The sequence below is a fragment of the Triplophysa rosa genome, linkage group LG7, assembly GCF_024868665.1.
Source record: "Triplophysa rosa linkage group LG7, Trosa_1v2, whole genome shotgun sequence".
NCBI lineage: Eukaryota > Metazoa > Chordata > Actinopteri > Cypriniformes > Nemacheilidae > Triplophysa > Triplophysa rosa.
In genome coordinates this window covers 16,723,084-16,744,801 of record NC_079896.1, presented here as the reverse complement: position 1 = coordinate 16,744,801, position 21,718 = coordinate 16,723,084, and the positions used below count along the sequence as shown (strand labels likewise).

Sequence of the window (21,718 nt, the reverse complement as noted above, 5' to 3'; positions counted from 1 at the left end):
ACTTCCCATTCTCCGCTCTACCATCAGGTCAGGCCATGAACTGCATCCTGCTCGCTGTGGTAACCTTGGAACAATGAGACAAGACTGGCTGAGAGTAGAGTACTGTTCTGTACTCTTTGATGCAACAAGTACATCAGTTGTGTTTTTGGTTCCGGTTGATCTAACTAATGCAGCCTAAACCCTCTGAAGATTTATATTATGGAAGAGTAGTGTATGCAAGATTAAAAAGATGCGTCTTTAGTCTAGATTTAAACTGACAGAGTGTGTCTGCCTCCCGGACAGTGCAGGGAAGACTATTCCAAAGTTTAGGCGCTAGATAGGAAAAGGATCTACCACCTGCACTTGATTTTGAAATTCTAGGTATTACCAACTGACAGGACGCCTGAGAGCGTAATGCACGTGAAGGACTGTAATACAAAAGGAGTTCATTCAAGTACTGAGGAGCTAAACCATGTAAGGCTTTATAGGTAATAAGCAAGATTTTAAAGTTAACGCGATGCTTTATAGGTAACCAGTGCAAGGTTGACAGAACCGGGCTAATATGTTCATACTTTTTTGTACGTGTAAGAACTCGAGCTGCCGCGTTTTGGACCAATTGGAGTTTTTGTAATAAGCCTGCAGGGCAACCACCTAACAGTGCATTACAGTAATCTAGTCTTGATGTCATGAATGCATGAATTAACTTCTCTGCATCTGCGATTGACAGCATATGACGTAGTTTAGATATATTCTTAAGATGGAAAAACGCAATTTTACAGGTGTTGGCGACGTGGCTCTCAAATGACAGATTACTATCGAATAGAACGCCAAGATTCTTTGCTGACGACGAGGGTTTTATGGAACATCCGTCAATAGTTAAACAGTATTCTTGGTTGTTACTTATAGCAGTTTTCGGTCCAATAAGTAACACTTCCGTTTTGTCCGAGTTCAGTAATAAAAAGTTGTTACTCATCCAGTTTTTTATATCGACTATGCATTCCATTATTCGATGGAACTGCTGTGTTTCATGAGGCTTCGAGGAAATATAAAGTTGAGTATCATCAGCATAACAGTGAAAGCTAACTCCGTGTCGCTTTATTATATCTCCTAGAGGTAGCATGTATAATGCGAAGAGCAGAGGCCCTAAGACTGAGCCCTGTGGTACACCGTACTGGACTTGCGATTTGCGTGACACCTCATTGTTTATTGCTACAAATTGAAAACGGTCAGATAAATAAGATTTAAACCATTTCAAAGCTATTCCCTTAATGCCGACATAATTTTCGAGTCTATGTAGGAGTGTGCTGTGGTCAATGGTATCGAATGCATGGACATGGAGGAGCTATCATCATACCACATCCATCATGTGCGCTGCGGAGAAAGCCAAGAAGAGGATTGTTCAACTTTCTACAGGACACCCCTGTGCTGAAAAATCATCGTGTAGGGACATTGGCTGAAAAGCAGTCAAAAGTATTCAGCCCTGCTTTGGTTGTAGCATCATTAATGCATGAGGTGGAAATCACCAAATATGAAGTGATTTCGTTTATGAATGCCATGAGGATCATGATGGAGAACATCAAAGAAGAACTACAAGGATTACATTTAAATGGCTGCAGAACAGTGGAGCAGCTAACAGCAGCAAAGCATGAAGTTTGTGCCACAGTGGAAGAAACCAGCTGCATGTGCATTCCAGAGAATGACGTTGATGGACATATCATCTATAAAGGAATAAAAAATCACTTTGCTAACTGGGACTTTGATAAAAAAAGGGGGTTGAATCAGAGACTTTTAATTGGTACTGGATTAAGAAATATATTTTTATTTATATGGTAATGTACACAGTACCAGATAATAATTACAATGATTCTGTTGCCAATGTGGAGTAATATGGTCTTTGTACCTGAGAAACATTGAGAGGTGTAAAATCAGAAGTTATCCGTGGTACGACGCAACTAATATAAGATGAGAAAGGCTTTTTACTTATCTAGCTTGCTGACAATTAAGTAATATGACAATTTAAAAGTTTTGGGCACCAATCATAAATTGCACACTCTACATTATATTTTTAAGCACTTGTATACCATATAAATGATGATACACATATTTTATTCCTGTTAGTTATAGTCTCCTGAGGTTATGGTATTTCGATAATAACTGTGATAACAGTTAGATGAGAAGATGAGAGAAGATGAGAAGGTGTGGGGCCCCAAAGGTATGGGGCCCCAAAGGGGGGAATATATGGAGGAATTTCATGATATGTCTTTATGTTTTTGATCTGTCTTTATGTTTTTGATCATTATTCACTATGTATTGCTCTTCGTTTTAAACACATTTGTATGAGATTCTGAAAAGCACACTGCACAGCTGTGTTTTTGATGTCTGGCAGTGTTTATGAAATCTGGGGACTTTTTCCGGCCCCAACCCTACAGTATGACCAAATCTGGGCATGTTCCGCCCCGTTACTATGACTACATTGAGCAAGGCCACAGTTTTGCCACAGATAAAGACAAGAGAAGGAGGTGAAGAAAAGGAAACAGGTCATGATGACCATGACATAATTGTGGTGGGCGAGGATATATAAAAATATATTTAAAAAATTAGGTAATAGCCAGCCTACCATGAATAAATACGCACCTTGTTGCCTGGGATATATTGGTGGTAGAAAATCAACAATTGGTTAATAAAAATAAGAGATAACGGGAATCTACCTGATTGGTTTTAGAAAGGACCACCTTTCAGAAGTTTTACTATAACTGTACACTGAAAACACTTGGTTTTTAGATGACTTGGAACATCTCACTTTGTTTGGCTCGAGCAAATAAAGTTAACTCCTTGACACCCGGACCTTCTTTGTCTGAGAGATTTTTTGAACTACAAGACTGATATTTTTCCACAACACAACCCGTTGCCTCTTGCTGCTCGCGCCACCAAGTGTAAGCCCGTCCGATATTGATTCGTGACCGGCCTCGTGTCCGATCACTCTCTCGCTTTTTTTCTTTGCTTCCTCTGACAAAACCCTCTTTGGTTTTTTGGCTGGCTCTGCCATGGTGATGTTTTGGTTCGTTTTGTCTTACTGTTAGCTCTGCTGTTGGCTAACTTCTCCCAGGCTACGAGTAAAACGTGACGTATGCCGTAAAGCAGGGGATAGGCGGGGCTTGTACCGGCCCGAACACCAAAGTTACAAGTGCAATTTCAGCCGACAGGAGGCTGCTCAGGTAGCAACGGCAGTAAAATTCGTCCAGTTAAAAGTTGACTTACCACTAAAATAATTTTAGAGACATTATTTTAAGGTCAAAAAGTTGCTTGTTGTCGCTTTAAACAAACTAAATAGCATTATGGTATTTATCTTATTTACATGGCGGCATGTCATTTCTGTTTCTACGTGGTCTATTCTCCTCTGCTCTCTGTATCGAGTTCCGACCCAATGCGCGCGCACACACACACACAGCCACGTGTGCGCAAATACACAGGTATGCACACTTTCACCAGCGGACAGAGAGCGGGTGTGGGAAAATATGTTGCGTCAACCACCTGAAAAGCAGATAAAAAATTTGCGTTTTTAAACACTCCCAGGGTGGTGAAAAGACGCATGCCCTGCCCTTGACTAGCAACAGTCCAGTTACCAGTAAATTGAGCAGCGCGTGTACATAACTGAGATGTACACATCACGCGCACTCAAGGACATTTATGCTGATTATATTTTGCCGCTATATCCTCTAATATCTTTATTTAGCGCCAAACGCGCTTCATATTAACCCTTTCCACTCCATGAGCGCTGCTTCTCCAGCCAAAGACACGTTGCACATAAAAACCTGCAGACACCAAGAGCAGGTAAATAAATGGACACTTTTTCTGTAACGCTTAAGTAAATGAAAATGCAGCAGTAATAAAGTATTTAAAGCTGTCAGTCAGTTTACTGTTTGCTATATAGGTCTGTGACAGATTATAAAACATAACGTCTTGTATCTACATATAGCATTTATGATATTAATAGCATAAATAATCAGCATGTTAAGAGCATTTAATTGTGAATCATGTTTTAATTGGAAAGAATATTTAGAATCAGTTCTAGTATGAATGGCATGGAAAGGCTGTTAGTAACTCTGTAAGTACTCCTGCTCATGATATATTTATTTCAGTTGTTACATTTTGTTGTCAGTAGTTTTTTTAAATATTAAAATAGACCACTGGGACTTTGCTTCAGCACCAGAGCCTACAACACATTTTCTCAGTTACCAGACATTCTATGTTTCATACAGACTTTGGCTATTTAGAATATAATGTAAATGGCCTGATAAAACTTTAGATTGATTGATTTAACATTATTTATTATAAAAAGTATTGTCCGGACCGCCGCCGCAAAAAAAATATAGAGACCGCAGCCCCCCCAGCCATAAACCTAGGGGAAACACTGCAACCTATTTCTCAACTCCAGTCCTCGGGGCCCACCTGACAGAATATTTTAGATGTCCCCCTATTGAACGCATTAACAAACTAATGAGAAGATGCAGTGATGATTAATCATTGATGATGATCACCTGCTATTAACAAACATTATTGAAGAAAACCATCTCCGATCAACATCACCTGATTCCAGCTGCAACAAACACACTATCACAGCTGACCAGAACATAATTTAACATAAGAAATCAAGAGTCAAGAGGTCAACTAAATTAAATATTAAAAACCATTATGGTGACTTCTTATTGTTGGTTACTTCTTATTCATGTTTTCTTCAGCTATTATGTTTGTTAACAGCAGGTGTTCATCATTAATGACTCAATCATCACTTCATTATCTCATTAGCTTGTTAATGTGTTCAATAGGGATGTCGTAGTGCGTCCCGAGTTGGTTAAGGGGAGGTGGTAGGAAGGCTCAGAAGAACCTGATTATAATCCCAAAAAGTGTTTAATGGAGGGCAAAATTTAGATGAAACATGGACACCGTAGATATAAAGTACAAAAAAAGAAAAATTCTAATCACGAGTTCACAAACATAATAGCACTAGACTCAGCGCATAATTTGTTGCAACTTGAACAAAGAAAATAGTTACTTTAGGCAGCAAGACAATACACATCGCAAGGACCACACCTTCCCAAGGTTACAACTAGACTGGCTTAAATAACCTTGGCCAGCCTCCCTAATAGAAGAACCCTACCAACTATAGGGGTGCCAAAATCTCACAATGAACATATACAACATATAACCTTTAGACAATAAAATCAATGTAGAAAATTCTTCAAATTAAATATCTCATTATCGAATATTCACCTCTTTAAACAGCTTTGAGAACACTTGGTCACAACCTTAATCCTAAAATATATTATTTGGCCCCACATTGCAATATGGTATGACCCACAAGAATAAATAAGGACAACTATCGCCCCGCCCTCTCTTAACAGGAGGTACCAATCCAGGAAGTGGTGAGAATGCCACATGGCATGTAAGATTCCTTATTTACCTATACAATATGCTTCAAAATAAATCATTTATAATCTTCAACTGGTCTCTGTGTGTTTGAATTTTGCTTATAGGAACTATTGATGTAAAATAGTCTAACATTGATCACTAACATGTGCACCTATCAGTGAACAACATACCTAATATTACAGGGCTTGGCATTAAGCATTGTCATGTGGTTGTCCTTCGGACAAGTAAATTTGTCATTCGCTTGTCCGAGTACAAAAATTACTTGTCCAAAGATGATGTTTCATTTGAATTATAATATAATATAATTGTTTCGGATTTAGATTGGTCAAGTTTGCTTCTAAGCATTTTAACTAGTGTCCGCTTTGGCTGCCTGAATTTGGTTATAGGCCTACTGTCCGTGACTGCTATAAAACAAAGGCAAGCAGTAATTATTATTAGTGTTAAGGCTGTAAGGTAACTTTTTTTGCACATAGCACTGGTGCTAGAGAGGTTTAAAGTTTGGTAGCACAGGCAGAAATGTGCAAGTGTAGATCATTATGAATAGGCAGATAACTGACAAAAGACATTAATGTTACATACAGATGGATAAATTAGGGCCATATCATTTTTAGATTACCTAAATTTGTTTTAATATTTCGAAGTTCTGTGTTTTTCCTTTTTAACTATACAATAGTGGTATATTTGTCCACATAAATTAGTAGTAAACTGGTAAACTGCAGTAAAATTCTTACTATATTGTTTTTGAACATTACTATAGTATACAGTGTTTATCAATTTACTACAAGGGCACTTCAATTTTCAATAGCAAATACTATAGTACACTACTGTATTTTTTGTCTGAGTGTTCAATTTAACGGGACTTTTATTTTGACGGGTGAACGGGAAGACGCTTGTTTGCAGATAGCTTCACGCAAACAGTAAAACGATCGTAAAATAAACTCTCAGAGCAACTCTGGAGATGAAGTTCATGTGTTCATATCCTCATACAGTGCAGACGCAGATAAATCCTCGACCATCACTCGTGTTGTATGTTAAACTGTGCACGTAATTCACTCAGACATGCAGAACAGCCAGATCACATTTAAATAAGAGGATTCCGCGTCCCCATGGACTCAGTGCGGTGCGCATTGATTATTGTCACACACAAACAAACACAAACACGCAGCTCTGAGCTCTGTCTAAGGCACATATTCTTATTATTCTACATACACGTCGCACTGTTTTTTTTTCAAGTTACTTGTCCGGTCGGGCAAGTAAAATTCTCTCCCACTTGCCCATACAAAACATTCACTTGTCCCGGACAAGCGTTAATGTCGAGCCCTCTATTAGAAGATGTACATTGGCTAGATTCTCATTTAATATAACACAGTACCCAAAACTTATTACCAAAACAAAAAAAATCTATGAATCACAGAAACCCATAATCACCAACATTCCAACAACGGTTTAAGTCTGCAAACAATAGTGGCAAATCACACAAACCCCATGGTTAGCATGCAAGTGATGACTACAACGAACAAATCGTCATCACAAGGGAGACCTCTAAAATATTCTGTCAAGTGGGCCCCAAGGACTGGAGTTGAGAAACACCGATCTAATCCATTACATACCTTTCTAAATTATCTGACATGATCAAGATTAATTTGTTCTGCCCTAATTTAACTGAGTTCTCCTCATATTTCATTACCTTTTTTTAACTATAGCAAATAAACTGTGATAATGTGAGAAATGTTGAAGGTGTCTGAATACATTTTGTTTTGACTGTATTCTCTAAACTGATTTCCAGTGATGTAAAACAAGGTTACATATTTCAGCAACTTGACCATTAGATAAAATTTGCAAAGTGCAGATAAATTTAAGAGAACAATGCACAAGGTCTCACATGTTTCTGCGGTGGAGTTCCATGATCTTCTCTTGTACACGGTCCTGATAAGGCAGCAATTTATTCATCTTTAGAAATTCCCTGTCTGCTATATCATCGTAATCCCCGATATCCGCTGTGTGTGTGCAGACAAACAAATTTGCTTCAAATAAATCACAGAGGACATTGGTCAAGGGTTTTAGTTACAAAATTTTATCATTACTGACGTACATTGCACCAAATGAGAGACCAGCAGGGCGGCAGTATTTTCTGTACAGTTCAGTCTTCCGTCTGTTAGATCCCTCTTGATTTGCAGAGAAAAGAGGTACCTGTATTAAACATATAACACATACTTAGAAACATAATCTACATTGGCTTAAGCGATACTTCAGCCATGAATCAACATTTCCCCATGTTTTACTCACCCTCAAGGCACCCTAAGTAAATGTGTCTTTCTTCTTGAAGAATAATGCAGCCGGAGTTATAATACACGTTTCCTTTTACTTCCAAGCGGTAGAATGGGAGTGAATGGGGGGCAATTTTTTGAAGCTCCTGTGACGAACACAGCATTTTTCGTTTTCAGCCAATAGGACACCGCCTCCTCTGGGCGGGAGCTTATGTCACCATCATTTAGCGGGAAAAAACAGGTCTCTCGTTTGCCTGCAGCTTAGGGATAACGGATGTACGACATTATTGTAAATAGCGTTGTCAATATGAATATTTCTCTTAAACGCATCGATTCGCTTCAGAAGACCTTTGTTAAGACCAAGGAGCTGTGTCGAGCCGTACTTTGACCGATGCATGCACTTTTTGGTGCTTCAAAAAAGTGCCCCCCATTCACTCCCATTCTACCACTTGGAAGTAAAAGGATACATGGTATTATAACCCCGTCTGCATTATTCTTCAAGAAGAAAGTCATATTCACTTATGATGCCTTGAGGGTAAAACATGGGGATATTTTGATTCATGGCTCAAGTATCGCTTTAGTGATGAAGACTGTATGCATATTGATTTCTGAACCCAATACCTAGTAAACTCCTCCTGAAGCTGACCCGGATCAGGAGGAAAAAACTTCACAGACAATCGAAAGAGTGAATTCATCGGCCCTGTAGAAAAAAGCAAAAACACAAGTTCAAATATAAAAAGATTTAGAGATCCCCGATCTCTAAAGACAACACAAGACAGAGAGTGTACATACGTCTGACTTGTTTCACCATGAGCTTGGTGGGGTCTAGCCAAACCTGTAGAAACAAAATATTCCAAAGTAATAAGAATTTCAGCATTTAACCACTTTATAAAATTGGAGCAATAAATAGATCTAACAATCTCTCAATTCTTCAAGCTTCTTACATCTGTTTCTGGTCTTTGATGCAAGCATTTGAGCTAAAGAAAGTAACATCACGGTCAGAGGCCACAGATGAAAGCGAAGAGATGGTGACCATAACACCGTTAGAAACATAGGCCTACTTGAGGATCAGTAATCTTTTGGAAGGGTATTATTCAAACACCAAGATTTTTGGAAAGGTATCTTACAGAAACCAAAATTTGGACTATTTAAACTTCACTGCTCTTGATCCCAATTTTTAAGTCTTACACATAATAAATAAATAAACAAATAAATACTCATGAAAGCAACATGATTCATTTAAAGTCAGGTGGGTGTAAACCTCTGAAAATGAAAACTGGTGCGAGTGTCTAAATTCAAAATATTGGAGAGGCAAGTTTAGCCAAGTAATATTTCTTCTCAGTTTCTTTTGCTTGTTATCAGAAAAATCTACAGGCACTCCTTTATTTGCGAATGTGTACCAGAAGTTAAGGGCAGTCCACGAACGCGTGCATGCACAGTAACGTTTGTTGCCGTTTGAAACCGTCTATACAACATTATTGAAAGATGGCGGAGCTCACTGTCTAGAGCACCGGGAGTTGTGGTTATGGGCCGCTGCTCATGTGAGCTGCCTCCGGAATGCAATTGCAAAACATACATGGCGTGATGTCAAGTTAAGAAATTATGCCCATGAGAAACAACAGAAAACTTCACTACTTACTAGTTGCTGTCCTCTTGAGGGTATAGAGTGGCAAGAAAAATATGTGAACCATTGTCATTTACCTGCTTTTCTGCTTGAAATGGTGAATTGTGATCTGATCTTCACCAAAGTCACAAATATCAACAAACACAATATTTCTAAGCTGATAAAACACAAACAGTCATGATCTTTCATGTCTTTTTTGAGCACACTCATTAAACATACAAAGTGATGGTGGAAAAAGTAAGTGAACCAGTGCTTTAATCACTGGTTGAACCATCTTTAAGAATCGGCTGAAAACACATATCTTCTGTCAACACCTGACCGATTAGTAGTGACTTCTATTTATTTTCTTCTCTTTTTATCCTACTAAAAAAAACTAACTTTGTATACTGTGGTGGGCTATAGGAGACCAGTTTTTGCTGCACTTATTCATTTTGTTGTCGTTATGTTGTTCCAATTGCTTCTATTGTTTACCTCATTTGTAAGCTGCTTTGGATAAAAGCGTCTGCTAAATGACTAAATATAAAAACCCGTTAACGCTGCTTGTATTCTATTTCTGTTTTACCTGTCCACAAGACATTTTGGGTCTCATTCACTAAGCATGCGTATGCACAAATTTGCGCGCGAAACCTGTGTACGAACATTTTCATGAACAAATCATGGTTCACTAAAACTTTCGTCCTAAAATGTGTTCTAAATATAAGAAAAAAGATAGAAACAGCTGAAAGCACACATACGCAAAAATCACCAGTCTCTCTCTCTCTCTCTCTCTCTCTTTCAGACAAAATGACAAAATGTATGTTTTATCTTGGGAAAATAGTTACATACTTGGAATAATATATAATATATATATATATTTTAATTATTTCATCATATACAGTGAAAGAGTAAGAAAAGCTGCGTTAGACTATAGCTCAAGCTGCGAGGTTTCTCTCAATAACAGCTCTTTAACAGCCAGCTAACGAGAACTCTGTAAACTGCGTGTCTGTATACAAAGTGTTTTATTGTGTATGAACAGATTTTGAGGACTTTTGGAGATTACTTATGAGAGCGTGTCTGTAGACAGCGTCACATGGGGTTGCCTTGAGTATCTTTGGCTTAAGTGACAACAGGTGCTAAAGGAAAGGTTAGGCGGAAAGCCCTTATATGGAGATGGACTGGGTGCACGCGGCCGCTCTTATTCATATTTAGAATTTAGAATACTCCAAATTCACTAACATTAAGATGAGGTTAAGAACAAATTCATGTGCGCACGCACGTGTTGTGAATTAGGCGGAAAGTTTTCGTGAAAAGTTCAAATGTGCGTAGAAATACGAAAAATCTACACAATTATTAGTGAATGAGACCCATTTTCCCAGTAGTGTTGTGGCGTGTCAATATGGTATTTGGCAAACTTTAAGCATGCTGCAATGTTTTGTTTCCTATGGTGCCCTTCCATGGATGCCATACCTGTTTAATGTTTTAAATTGGTTGACTCGTGAACAGAGGTGTTAACCAGCCTTAATTAATCCTATAAATCTTTAGTTGTTCCTGGTTCTTTTCCACCTTTTTGAGCATACTGCTTGTCCCTTGGGAGTGATCTTGGCTGGACACCCACTTCTATGGAGAGTAGCGAGTGTACCATATCATCTCCTTTTTGTCTATCTGAGCACTGTGCAGGTTTACATCAACTGCACTATTTTCTTTTGATTTTATTCTTTTTATATATACACACACATTTTAAATCCATTTTATTTCCGTTTTATTGTCTTTTAAATTCTAAAGTTATATTCGTAATTTTAGAGGCTGTTTACACGAGACTGTTTTCAACTAAAAACGGAACACTGCGTTTTGGCTGTTCATTAACATGAAAACGGCGTTTTTTTTTTACACAAGATCGTTTTCAAACTGAAAACGGAAAAAAAGGTATGCGTTTTAGCTGTTCATTTACACGAAAACGGCGCAAACTTTTGAAAACGAGTCGCAAAGTGCAAGTTTTTCAAAACGACGGCATTATCATTTTTGTTTAAACTCTGAAGGCGTTTTCCAAAACCAATGACGTCATACGCATGCATATTATGCGTTCAGTCTGTAGGCATGCGCGAGTATTCCCCAAACAATAATGGCGGCCTCCATGCTGCATGTTTGTGCCGCATGATATACTTACTATCATTTCTCCAGCAAAAAAAAGATTTACTGCACCACTACAACCAGCGGAGACATAGTATTTATATGCACACTACTACAAACACACATACATGCCGACAAAGTGTATTTAAAGCACTTTTTAAATTATAAAAGTGAATGCGGATGTGCGCAAGCAAGTAGAGTTTCTTTATAGCGCAACAGCGTCATCCACTGGCCTGGCATGCATAATACATTGTTTTTATTCGTTTTCCCGGATCTATGTAAATGAAAATTGTTTTGATAACGCTGTCGTGTGTACGTGAAACTTTTCAAAAACGCAAAGGAAAAACTTTAAAAAAATAAATAAAAAAAAGATGTGCTTTTTTAAGATGTCTTATGCATTGTGTGTCTCATTTGGAGAAAAATCATCTTTATGAGCCATTTCAATCAGGCTTCCGCCCCTCTCATAGCACTGAGACAGCGCTTCTAAAAGTGGTTAATGATCTCCTCCTGGTTTCTGACTAAGGTGCATACAGTATCCTTGTGCTACTTTGATTTAAGTGCAGCATTTGATACTGTCTGCCACTCTGTACTCCTTTCTCGACTATCTGAAATCGGTATCACTGGTGTTGCTCTTCAGTGGAAAACTTCATATCTATGGGATAGGCAGAGTTTCGTAAGGATTGATAAGTATAGATCTCATACAGCTACTGTCTCTTGTGGTGTACCACAGGGTTCGGTTCTTGGTCCACTCTTATTTTACATCTATGTGCTTCCATTGGGTCAGATTATCAGACGTCATGGTCGTAATTTTCAGTTATGCTCATGATGTTCAAATTTACTTTACAGTTAAACCTAACTCTGTTAGCCCTCCCCTCACTATTGTCTCCTGTCTTCGAGAACTTAAAACCTGGATGTCTGCCAACTTTTTGCAATTAAATGCTGCTAAAACTGAAATCATGATGGTCGGCCCTAACTCAAAGTACCTGTCCCACCATGTCTTTTTCATCGATATTGATGGTGTCCAGTTTAGGCCCTCGAAAACCATGTGGAATTTGGGAGTACTGTTTGACCAAATGTTACGTTTGGAGTCACATATCTGTCAGACTGTTAAAGCAACTGCGTAATATTGCTCGTATACGTCCCTCACTCAGTTATCATGACGTTGAAACTGTAGTCCACGCTTTTATGACCTCCAGACTGGATTACTGCAACTCCTTATTATGTGGCTTACCTGCCAAAGTTATTGATCGTCTTCAAATGGTACAAAACTCTTCTGCTCGAGTACTTACATTTAACAAAAAAATCATCACATATTACTCCCATCCTTCATCAACTTCACTGGCTTCCTGTGGCACATCGCATTCAGTTTAAAGTATTAATTTTAGTGTACAAGGCCTGTCATGGCCTTGCACCTCAGTACCTTGCTGAGTTATTGCCACCATATGCTCCTGCCAGGACTCTCAGATCTAGTAATGACAACTTGCTTGTTGTGCCTAGGTACAGGCTCTCTACAGTGGGCGGTAGGGCGTTCTGTATTTTAGGTCCGAAATTATGGAACAGGCTGTCATTAATATCAACAGTGTCGCGGCTGTTAGTTTTTTACTTGTTTGATGTGCACCATCAGTACTACACGGTGCGCATTTCATTGATTTTAAACACGCAAGATAGTTCTGTCCGAGTTTACAATGCAGAAGTGGTGTAGTGTCATTTGGCTGTCAAATTAGCACTTTACAGATTTAACAAATTTGAACAGAACTTCAGAAACATATGAGAATGCACTTTATATGCACGCAAGTCATTTCATGCGTACTTTTATCGGAAGAGAATGCACTGATTCTAACCCAACCGGTTTTTATGATGCAGATGTAACGTTTCTTCCATTGCTTGGTTCCGCTGCCTGAATGGATGTTTTTGTCTGCACGCACGCAGATTAAAATTGCAATGCGCGGGAGCTTCGATGAGTCTGCGTGGCCGCACACGTGTGCAGCTTAAAGAGAATATTGGTTGTAATATTTCTGTACCCATGCTTTACATTTTTTACAAAAAGTTGCCTATGAGTAAACAGTAATTAGCGGACCCCTTGCAGACCCCCGGTTGACGACCCCTGAACTGCAGTGTTTCCGCTAGGATTTTGTTGAGCTGTGGCGCTGGATGGCATCATAGGCTAATTAACATGTTTTGTAACGTCATCTCGTAGTTTTGTGCAACTTCAGACCAGTTTTGCTTCTACTTTCTAAACATTTAAAAAAAAATTATACTGCATATTGCCCAATAAAGCCGTACTTATTTACATGTTTTCTGTTTCATATTTATATGTCTAACAGCCAGTAACACTGTCACTTATTGGAAATGCTGTTTTTTATACTCATTTATTCACGAGTCAGCCGCGGTTCGGTGAACTGAATGTGCTGCTTCTCCAGAGATACTCTTATTATACGGAGATGGAAGGGTCTGTAATATTTCCAATTGGAGAAACCATTTCGGCTAACAAAACCCATTGACATCCATTTAAAAATCTAGCCTTGGGTCTCCTGTCCTGCATTTTGCAGGGTAAAAGTTGTAGGCTTTACTTCTAGTGGGTTTGGCTTCTCCCTGTCCAGAGTTGTAATGTTAAACGGTGAGAGAGAGGCGATCCCTGCTCCGGGAAAGCGAGACCTCGCAGGGCAGTAGTACTGCCGATATTTTCCCACTGAATAAAAGCTAAGGTTTATCTAAAAAATGCACAGTTTAAGCAAATGTGTTTTTTATGATCACAGGGATTCATTAGGATCATTTTTCCACGAGTCTAAAGCGACTGCATATGCCTGTTATAGTGTTGTCAAAAATATTTATATTTTGGTATACCAGCTGCACGTTCTCTCTCTTTTTTTTCTGACAGTGAGTTGACACACACTGCACGTGAACACAGTGACAACAAAGCCCCACCTCCTCTCACAGACTTGACTCGTTTGCAGCAGTTAAATGGTGTTAATATTAAAAAAGATGGCCAGTGCAGAGTCTCAGTACCACATCTGGAGCTAGGTGCACACTCGTTAACCCTTGTTTACCATAGCGCTCTATGTATGTGCGCTGATCAATACTTACATCCACTCGTTTCATTCGCCATTGTTAAATGTTGTTTATGTTAGAAAGATAGCCAGTGCAGAGTCTCCGCAACAGTTCAGATATTTAATGCACGCGTTTTCAAATAATATTCGGGTCCGCGTCAGGTAGTAAATTGATGATTTTTCTCGGTTCTGCAAATGTCCGGGTCCAACTTTAAAATTATTAGGTGGGTCCGGGTCGGACCTGTGTAGCACATTCACGGGTCTCTTCGGGTTCAGGTCCACATTTTTGGACCTGTGAAGACCTCTACTTGGGACAACCGGGCTTGGGACCACTGGCAAGGCGGCCATGATGGCTGGAGGCTCTGGACTGGCGGCCATCTTGTGAACGGGCTCTGGACTGGCGGCCATCTTGTGAATGGGCTCTGGGCTGGCGGCCATCTTGTGAACTGGTTCTGGGCTGGCGGCCATCTTGTGAACTGGTTCTGGGCTGGCGGCCATCTTGTGAACTGGTTCTGGGCTGGCGGCCATCTTGTGAACTGGTTCTGGGCTGGCGGCCATCTTGTGAACTGGTTCTGGGCTGGCGGCCATCTTGTGAACGGGCTCGGGAGAGGCGGCCATCAGCACAGGGCTGGCCAACATCAGTGTGGGACATGCAGGCTTCCACAACTGGCCTGACTCCATGGCTCACGGAGCCTGAGGGTTACTGCCCCCCACAAAAAATTATTTAGGCGAAGCTTCCTCCTCAGCCTCACCCACGGTGAAAGGAGAGCCACATGACAAAAGAGCATAGTCAAAGAACTGAGCCAAGGACCCTCGAGGACCGTAACGGGAGATTATGCATTGATAATGATCATTAAGGCTATCACAAAACAGATCTATTAACACACAGTGCGGATATCTAGACAAATGTGCATTATCCAAGAAAGTCTGCACATGGTCCTCTAGGGAATTTTTACCTTGGCTGAGACGGGCTAAACGGACTGGTGGATTGTTGTCCATTGTTGGTGAGTCGTTGTGTAACAAGGCATGAACCAGGCAGGACAAAGAAACAAGAAACTAAAATAATCCAAACAAACAATGACTCACACTAGACAAAGGAAACACTGGAGTATAAATACACAGAAACCAACAAGATAAGACACACCTGGAAGAACTAATTAAGACAAAAAACTACAAAGGACTACAAATCATGGCACAGAACAGGAAGTAACATAAATGTTCACAAACACGGACTGGGATCGTGACAACAGTACAGTGCTGTTATTCTGTCATGATTATTCACTTACTGCTATTAGCAAAACATTGTTAATGTAGGTACAGTATGTAGATATTAATGAATATGTAAATTATAGGAACAAAAGCATATTGTTTGAATCAGACTGCTGTCTGGATGCTTTCTGTTTTGAGACCTGTCAGACTTGTGGGTAATAAAAACACTTTTCACTTTTTTTATTTAATAACAATTATACTAGAAAAGTTTAAAAGTTAAAGAATCGTTAACTAGTGTAAAGTAGGCGTGGTACGAGAACTAAGGGTTACCTTGTTTTCTGCAGTGAATTTTTTCAAATAAAAGCAGTTGTTCACTTTTTGCCTTCACTGTAAAATATGATGCACTATTAATTTAATTAAAATATGTTCATCTTACTTATTTGTTTCTGCTCTGTTGACATTACTGAGTTAATGAGTTTTTATTACTTTCTCAGGCATGTGATTGGCCACACCCCTGACCATGTCCCCACACACATATTAACCCCACCCTCCACACAATGATACATTTTTTTACTTGTTTGTCTTACAAACAAATATTGTAAAATGGAATTTGTAACATGTGTTGCTTCACCAATTAGCAATAACTGTGCTAATGTCAGCTCTGAGATCCATCTTTTCTCGCTCATTTTTATTTGCATAAGTCAAGGTGTTTGATTTATGCATAAAAGACTAAGAAATGTGCATAGTAAAAGAAACAAACAAAAAAGAAGTTTAGCTAACTTAAAAATACATCTTTGTGTGAAGTGGCCACTTACCCTGTTCATCTGTAGGTTCTGGAACTCCAGACCAAAGTAATCGCTCTCGATAAGATTGATCCGTCTAAACATTTCAGATAAAAGAGTCTGACCATCGGCCTTTAACTACAAGAAAAGAGGAAAACAGTGTTATTGATATAAAAGATCTCGAGCTCCCGGGGCAGTGGCTGTGCGGTTTTTCAGAAGGAAAAAGTCTTAATGCTGGTTTGTGTTCGCCTGTTGTGCACAAGATACATGGTTTGCAGGTCCAGAAACAAACGTGCAAATATATCGCCATGTTATTATGAAAAGTGTAAAAATACTTTCGTAATGAATGGGAAACACTGTAACGGTATAAGCTGGTATAAAAACATGGTCACAAAATTAACACACAAAACAGCGGATACATCATTGCATATATAATATGTCAGAATTATTAATAACATCTTTGTCAGTCTAGATTATGAAATACCTCCTGACAAAGTGCTGTCTGTCTATGCATTTACGCTGAACTATAATCAAACTACGGTCGCTCGCGGAGATAATTAATTAATTTCCACAGAGCTATATTTACTTACATGTTTATTTATCAGCAAAATAATAGTTATATAATACATTATATTATAACTTAGAACGTTTTAAACAAGTTAATCTTGTTAAACGTTAGCTACATATGGTGGCTTGGGCATTCCTGAGCATTAACCGGGTGAGTGGACAGCAATATGAATAAACAAAGATAATTAAATTCATCTTTTATTCCCAATCTGCATTAATTCATGGCTGTTTTAGTTAATTCATGTAAAGTTACGTCTTTATTGGGTTGTGACGAACTAGAAATTGACAGCAAAAAATTATGTCATGTCCACAAGGGGGCAATAATTTACCAGAGAGCTGATGAGTATTGCAGCGAGGAAATAAAGGGGAAGCAGGTGAATAGTTAATAAACATTGTTGTACTGAAACTCTGAGCACGCTAATTTTTCCTCTGATCTCAGATGCTAATGACAAAAATTATGGTCTATTGTCACCGGATGTGTAAAACAGTGATAGAGACCTGACTCATTGCATAAGGATTACCGGTAAGAGCACGTATAACGCGCAGGCTGCTTTGGGCCAATCACAAAACTCTAAAGCAGATGAAGCACACACTCTGCGCTGTGTATCCCTTCACATTTCTGCATTGAAGTCGTTCAAAACAATGCCAAACACTTTCTCATGTATTCACCAAACTGCTCACAACCCTCGCGCACCTTCTGTGTACCTGTGTGTATGAACATCTTGCGTCTCTGCATTTATCCTCATATAGTTCAGGTCAGTTTTCTATCACCTTATTGTAACGCAAAGTTGGGATGTATAGAGAAAATGTTATAAAATTACCAGAGAAAAGGACCAACACGAAACCAAAGCTGTTATACTTCATACTACATATATTCGTTCGGATATAAAATCACATCGTGCCATTAAGCATTGTCATGTGATTGTCCTTCAACTGATGTACTTGTTGCATCAAAGAGTGCAGAACAGTACTCTACTCTCAGCCAGTCTTGTCTCATTGTTCCAAGGTTACCACAGCGAGCAGGATGCAGTTCATGGCCTGACCTGATGGTAGAGTGGAGAATGGGAAGTGGGGACCTGACAAGAGCTGAGATGATAGAGCTGGATAAAGAAGGACGCGGTCACCTGACACATCTTCATGGCCTGACCTGATGGTAGAGCGGAGAATGAGAAGCGGCGACCTGACAAGAGCTGAGATGATAGAGCTGGATAAAGAAGGACGCGGTCACCTGACACGTCCTCACCACAAAATTTCAAATGCTATTAGATTATTAATGATAATCTTAAACTATAATTTACCTTATTAGTAAATTTATTTATTTTATTTAGCCTTGTTGTGCAAGCTCTCTGGAGCTTGTGCCGAGGCAGCAGCTTTTACCAGAGGGGAACTGGAATCCCCTGGTTGGGCCTGGGTTCTCCTGAGGTTTTTTTTCTCGATTAGAGTTTTGGGTTCCTCGCCACCGTTTGCATACTGTTACCGTTTGCATCTGCCTGGCCGGGGGGGCTGCTTTAGAATTTTAAAGTTTTACTTAATTAATATTGCATATAGGAATTTATAGTCTGTTATATTTGACCTGTGCTTCTCTCTCCTTTATCTTAAATGTGTGCTCTCACTGTGCGTGCACGTACTCGTCTGTGTACATGTGTGTGTGTGTGCGTGCGCGTCCGTGTGTGTGTGTCTGTGTGTATGTGTGTGTACGTGTGCATATTGTGTGTGTGGAGTGTTTTGTATGTGGGTCTGTCTGTCTTCTTTGTTTTCACCTTTTTCTTGTTTTTGCATGTACAGCTTTAATTAGTTTGCTTATAGTCAATATGTCTTATGTACAGCTGCTTTGTAACAATGAAAATTGTAAAAAGCGCTATATAAATAAAGTTGAGTTGAGTATATGACTGGTGTTATAAACTGGTGTTCATGGCATCTGTACTGTAGGTCTTCTCTTGATCGCTCTTTCCTCTATTAGATGCACACTTTTAGTGTGTTATGACTCTCTGTCTTTTGGTTTGTTTTATTCTCGCGCTTGTCTTTGCACTGCGAGTCTCTGGTGACTAGGGTTGGGTACCGAACTCGGTACTTATATAGGCATCGACCGAATTGCGTCGGTACCACCGAGTATCGATTCACACAAAATCATTCGGTGCCTAATTTCGGTACCTGAGAACGCACCTGTGCGCTGCGCAAGTCAGGCATGTGTAAAGTATCCTACGTTAGCGAAAGAGAGAGAGAGGCCATGTGAAGTGGTTACGGCCCCTAGCAACATGCTCAAACGCATAGGGCAATGGCTAACGTTAACCGAAAGCGTTCTCAAGTGTGGTTGCATTTCACAAAGCTTGATGCTGACAACGCTAAATGTAATATTTGTGACAGTAAGTGCAAGACCGGCAGCGGCAACACATCCAACCTGAGGAAGCACTTAGTTAAACACAACGTGTATTTAAGAGCTCATGAGTGCAATGTATTTGGAACCCCTAAAGTAGCTAAATTAGCTAACACACCTGGAGACAAATCCCCATCTACATCTAATTTGATAACTATAACTTGTTAGAGAAAACATAATTTTCACTGTTTTGGTTGGTTGACGTTAACATAGCATGCGCAAACTAGCGTGAGCGAACACTTGAACCATTGGCTGCATTGAAATGACGTACTCCGCTATTTATGTTAAAAACAGTAACGTTAACATTATGAGAGATATCCGAAACCATAGTTTGACTATTACTAGCTGGCAACTAGGGCTGGACGATATGGCAAATAAGTAAACTCGATAGTCTTTTTCTATATTGAACGATAACTATATTTATTTCGATATATATTTAATTAATAAACTGTATTTAAAATAATCTATTTTAAATACAGTTTATAGGGATGCACCGAAACGAAAATTCTTGGCCGAAGCCGAACATGATGTGAAACACTTGGCCGAAGGCCGAATAATACAAAACACTGAACATGTTTTTTTGCATTTCTTCTATTTATTAAGCTATTTTTTTCACTATTGCACAAACTGAATAGTCAAAATGTGATTTTTATAATTTGTCTTGCTTTTCAATAAAATACAATACAACTTAATATAAAATTCAGCAAAACAGAAAATTCAAACAAAATATTGAGCCCTCTCCCTTCATGAATAGCCTATATTAATTAGGCCTATAACTGACTGCTAAAAGAATGTAATGTAAGTTACTCTGTAGCCCTACAACAAAACACTTCATTAAAAAGTGTCATTCCACATTAGGCCTATAAGCTAAAAACACAAATAAACTAAAACGGTTGGATTATTATAGCCTACATAACAAAATGATTTGAGAAAAAAAAACATCCAATGCAAAGCAATTCTGACTGATGCTGACTGACAACTATATCAGTTCACGTCTCTCCTCCAAACTCCGCCCACAAAAGCTGACTGTTCTCTCAGAAGGTGCACAGAACATACTTTGACAAGTTGTTTAGTACATGGAACTGTGTGCACGCGACCACTGTATGATGTCAAAGAATGTCGCGAGCGGCGGGGCTACTGTCAGACAGCCCGCTTCCGTCTGAAGTAAAGTTACCGACCGGTAAAGAAGCTTTCATTCGGAAATTTACTTCCGTGCGGCAAGTCCCGTGCTGTGTCTTTCTCTGACACTTTAAAATGCTCCACACACATGCACGCACGCACACACACACACACACACACACGCACTGCCAAAACGTTTGCGGCTGTAAAAAAAAAAGGGCACGCGTGTCTCTGTCTCTTTCTCTCTGCGCTGTTTGCTGCTTGATCGTATCACGAGTCATGTTCAGTAAAATTTATTCGGCCATTTCACACATTCGGCCGCAGTAGGGGCTAGCGCAAATCACGGCATCGGCATCTCAAGTGGCACTTCCGGTGGCTTCTCCAGCAGCCAGAGAATTTCGTCCGGCATCTGTCGCTACAGCGGCATCTCGCAGCGGCACAACGGCATCTCTAGCAGCCAAGGACTTTCTTTGGCACCCGTCGCCCTTTGTAGTAACTGCGCTGATCAATTACATAATCCGATGTAATATTGTAATACTGTTATATTGTAATACTGCGTGCGAGTGACAGCAAATAATGTGTGTAATGATACAACTGTCTGATTCAATATGTTGTTCTTTTAGTGCCGAAGAAATAAAAAATCACATGACTTTATAAAGATGCAATGTATACATATTACTTTGAAATGCTATGTAAATAGGCGATAAACTGTTATTCAGTAAATACAGAAAAGAGTTTATGATTTTGAAAGTGCAGCATCTCCGCAGCCAGAGACTTTCTCCGGCCACTGACGCTACAGCGGCACTTCAAGCGGCATCTCTAGCAGCCAGAGACTTTCTCCGGCCACTGACGCTACAGCGGCACTTCAAGCGGCATCTCTAGCAGCCAGAGACTTTGGGAGCCGCACTCAAAAAAATATTTTGCCTAATACATAAGATTTATGTATTTTGATTGCATATAGAATTTCCATCCATTTAGATTACATATTTTTTATTCATATTTTTATTATTAAAGGAGTCAGATCTGGCAAGCTCTTTGAGAAACTATCTTTAGTAGTCGAGGTAATTGTTCTACCCTGTCGATAACGAGTTAAACGGCTGATTTCTGCAGTGCGCAGTGTACATGTTATAAGATAGTGATCAGTGACATCGTCGCTTTGAGGTATAATATCTATATTTGTTAGATCGGCACTGTGAGATATAATCAAGTCTAGT

The 21,718-nt window shown here is 39.4% G+C and overlaps 1 protein-coding gene across 1 annotated transcript in view; it reads right to left on the bottom strand.

Moving 5' to 3' along the window:
- The window catches only part of LOC130556694 (FERM, ARHGEF and pleckstrin domain-containing protein 2-like), a 68,857-nt gene that overhangs the window by 25,303 nt on the left and 21,836 nt on the right, over positions 1-21,718 (bottom strand). The window contains exons 3-7 of the mRNA XM_057337932.1: positions 16,478-16,582; positions 8,469-8,511; positions 8,298-8,376; positions 7,502-7,599; positions 7,292-7,406 (exon numbers count right to left, since the gene is read on the bottom strand). Coding sequence (XP_057193915.1) covers positions 7,292-7,406; positions 7,502-7,599; positions 8,298-8,376; positions 8,469-8,511; positions 16,478-16,582 — 440 coding nt within the window. The remainder of the gene's footprint in view (positions 1-7,291; positions 7,407-7,501; positions 7,600-8,297; positions 8,377-8,468; positions 8,512-16,477; positions 16,583-21,718) is intronic.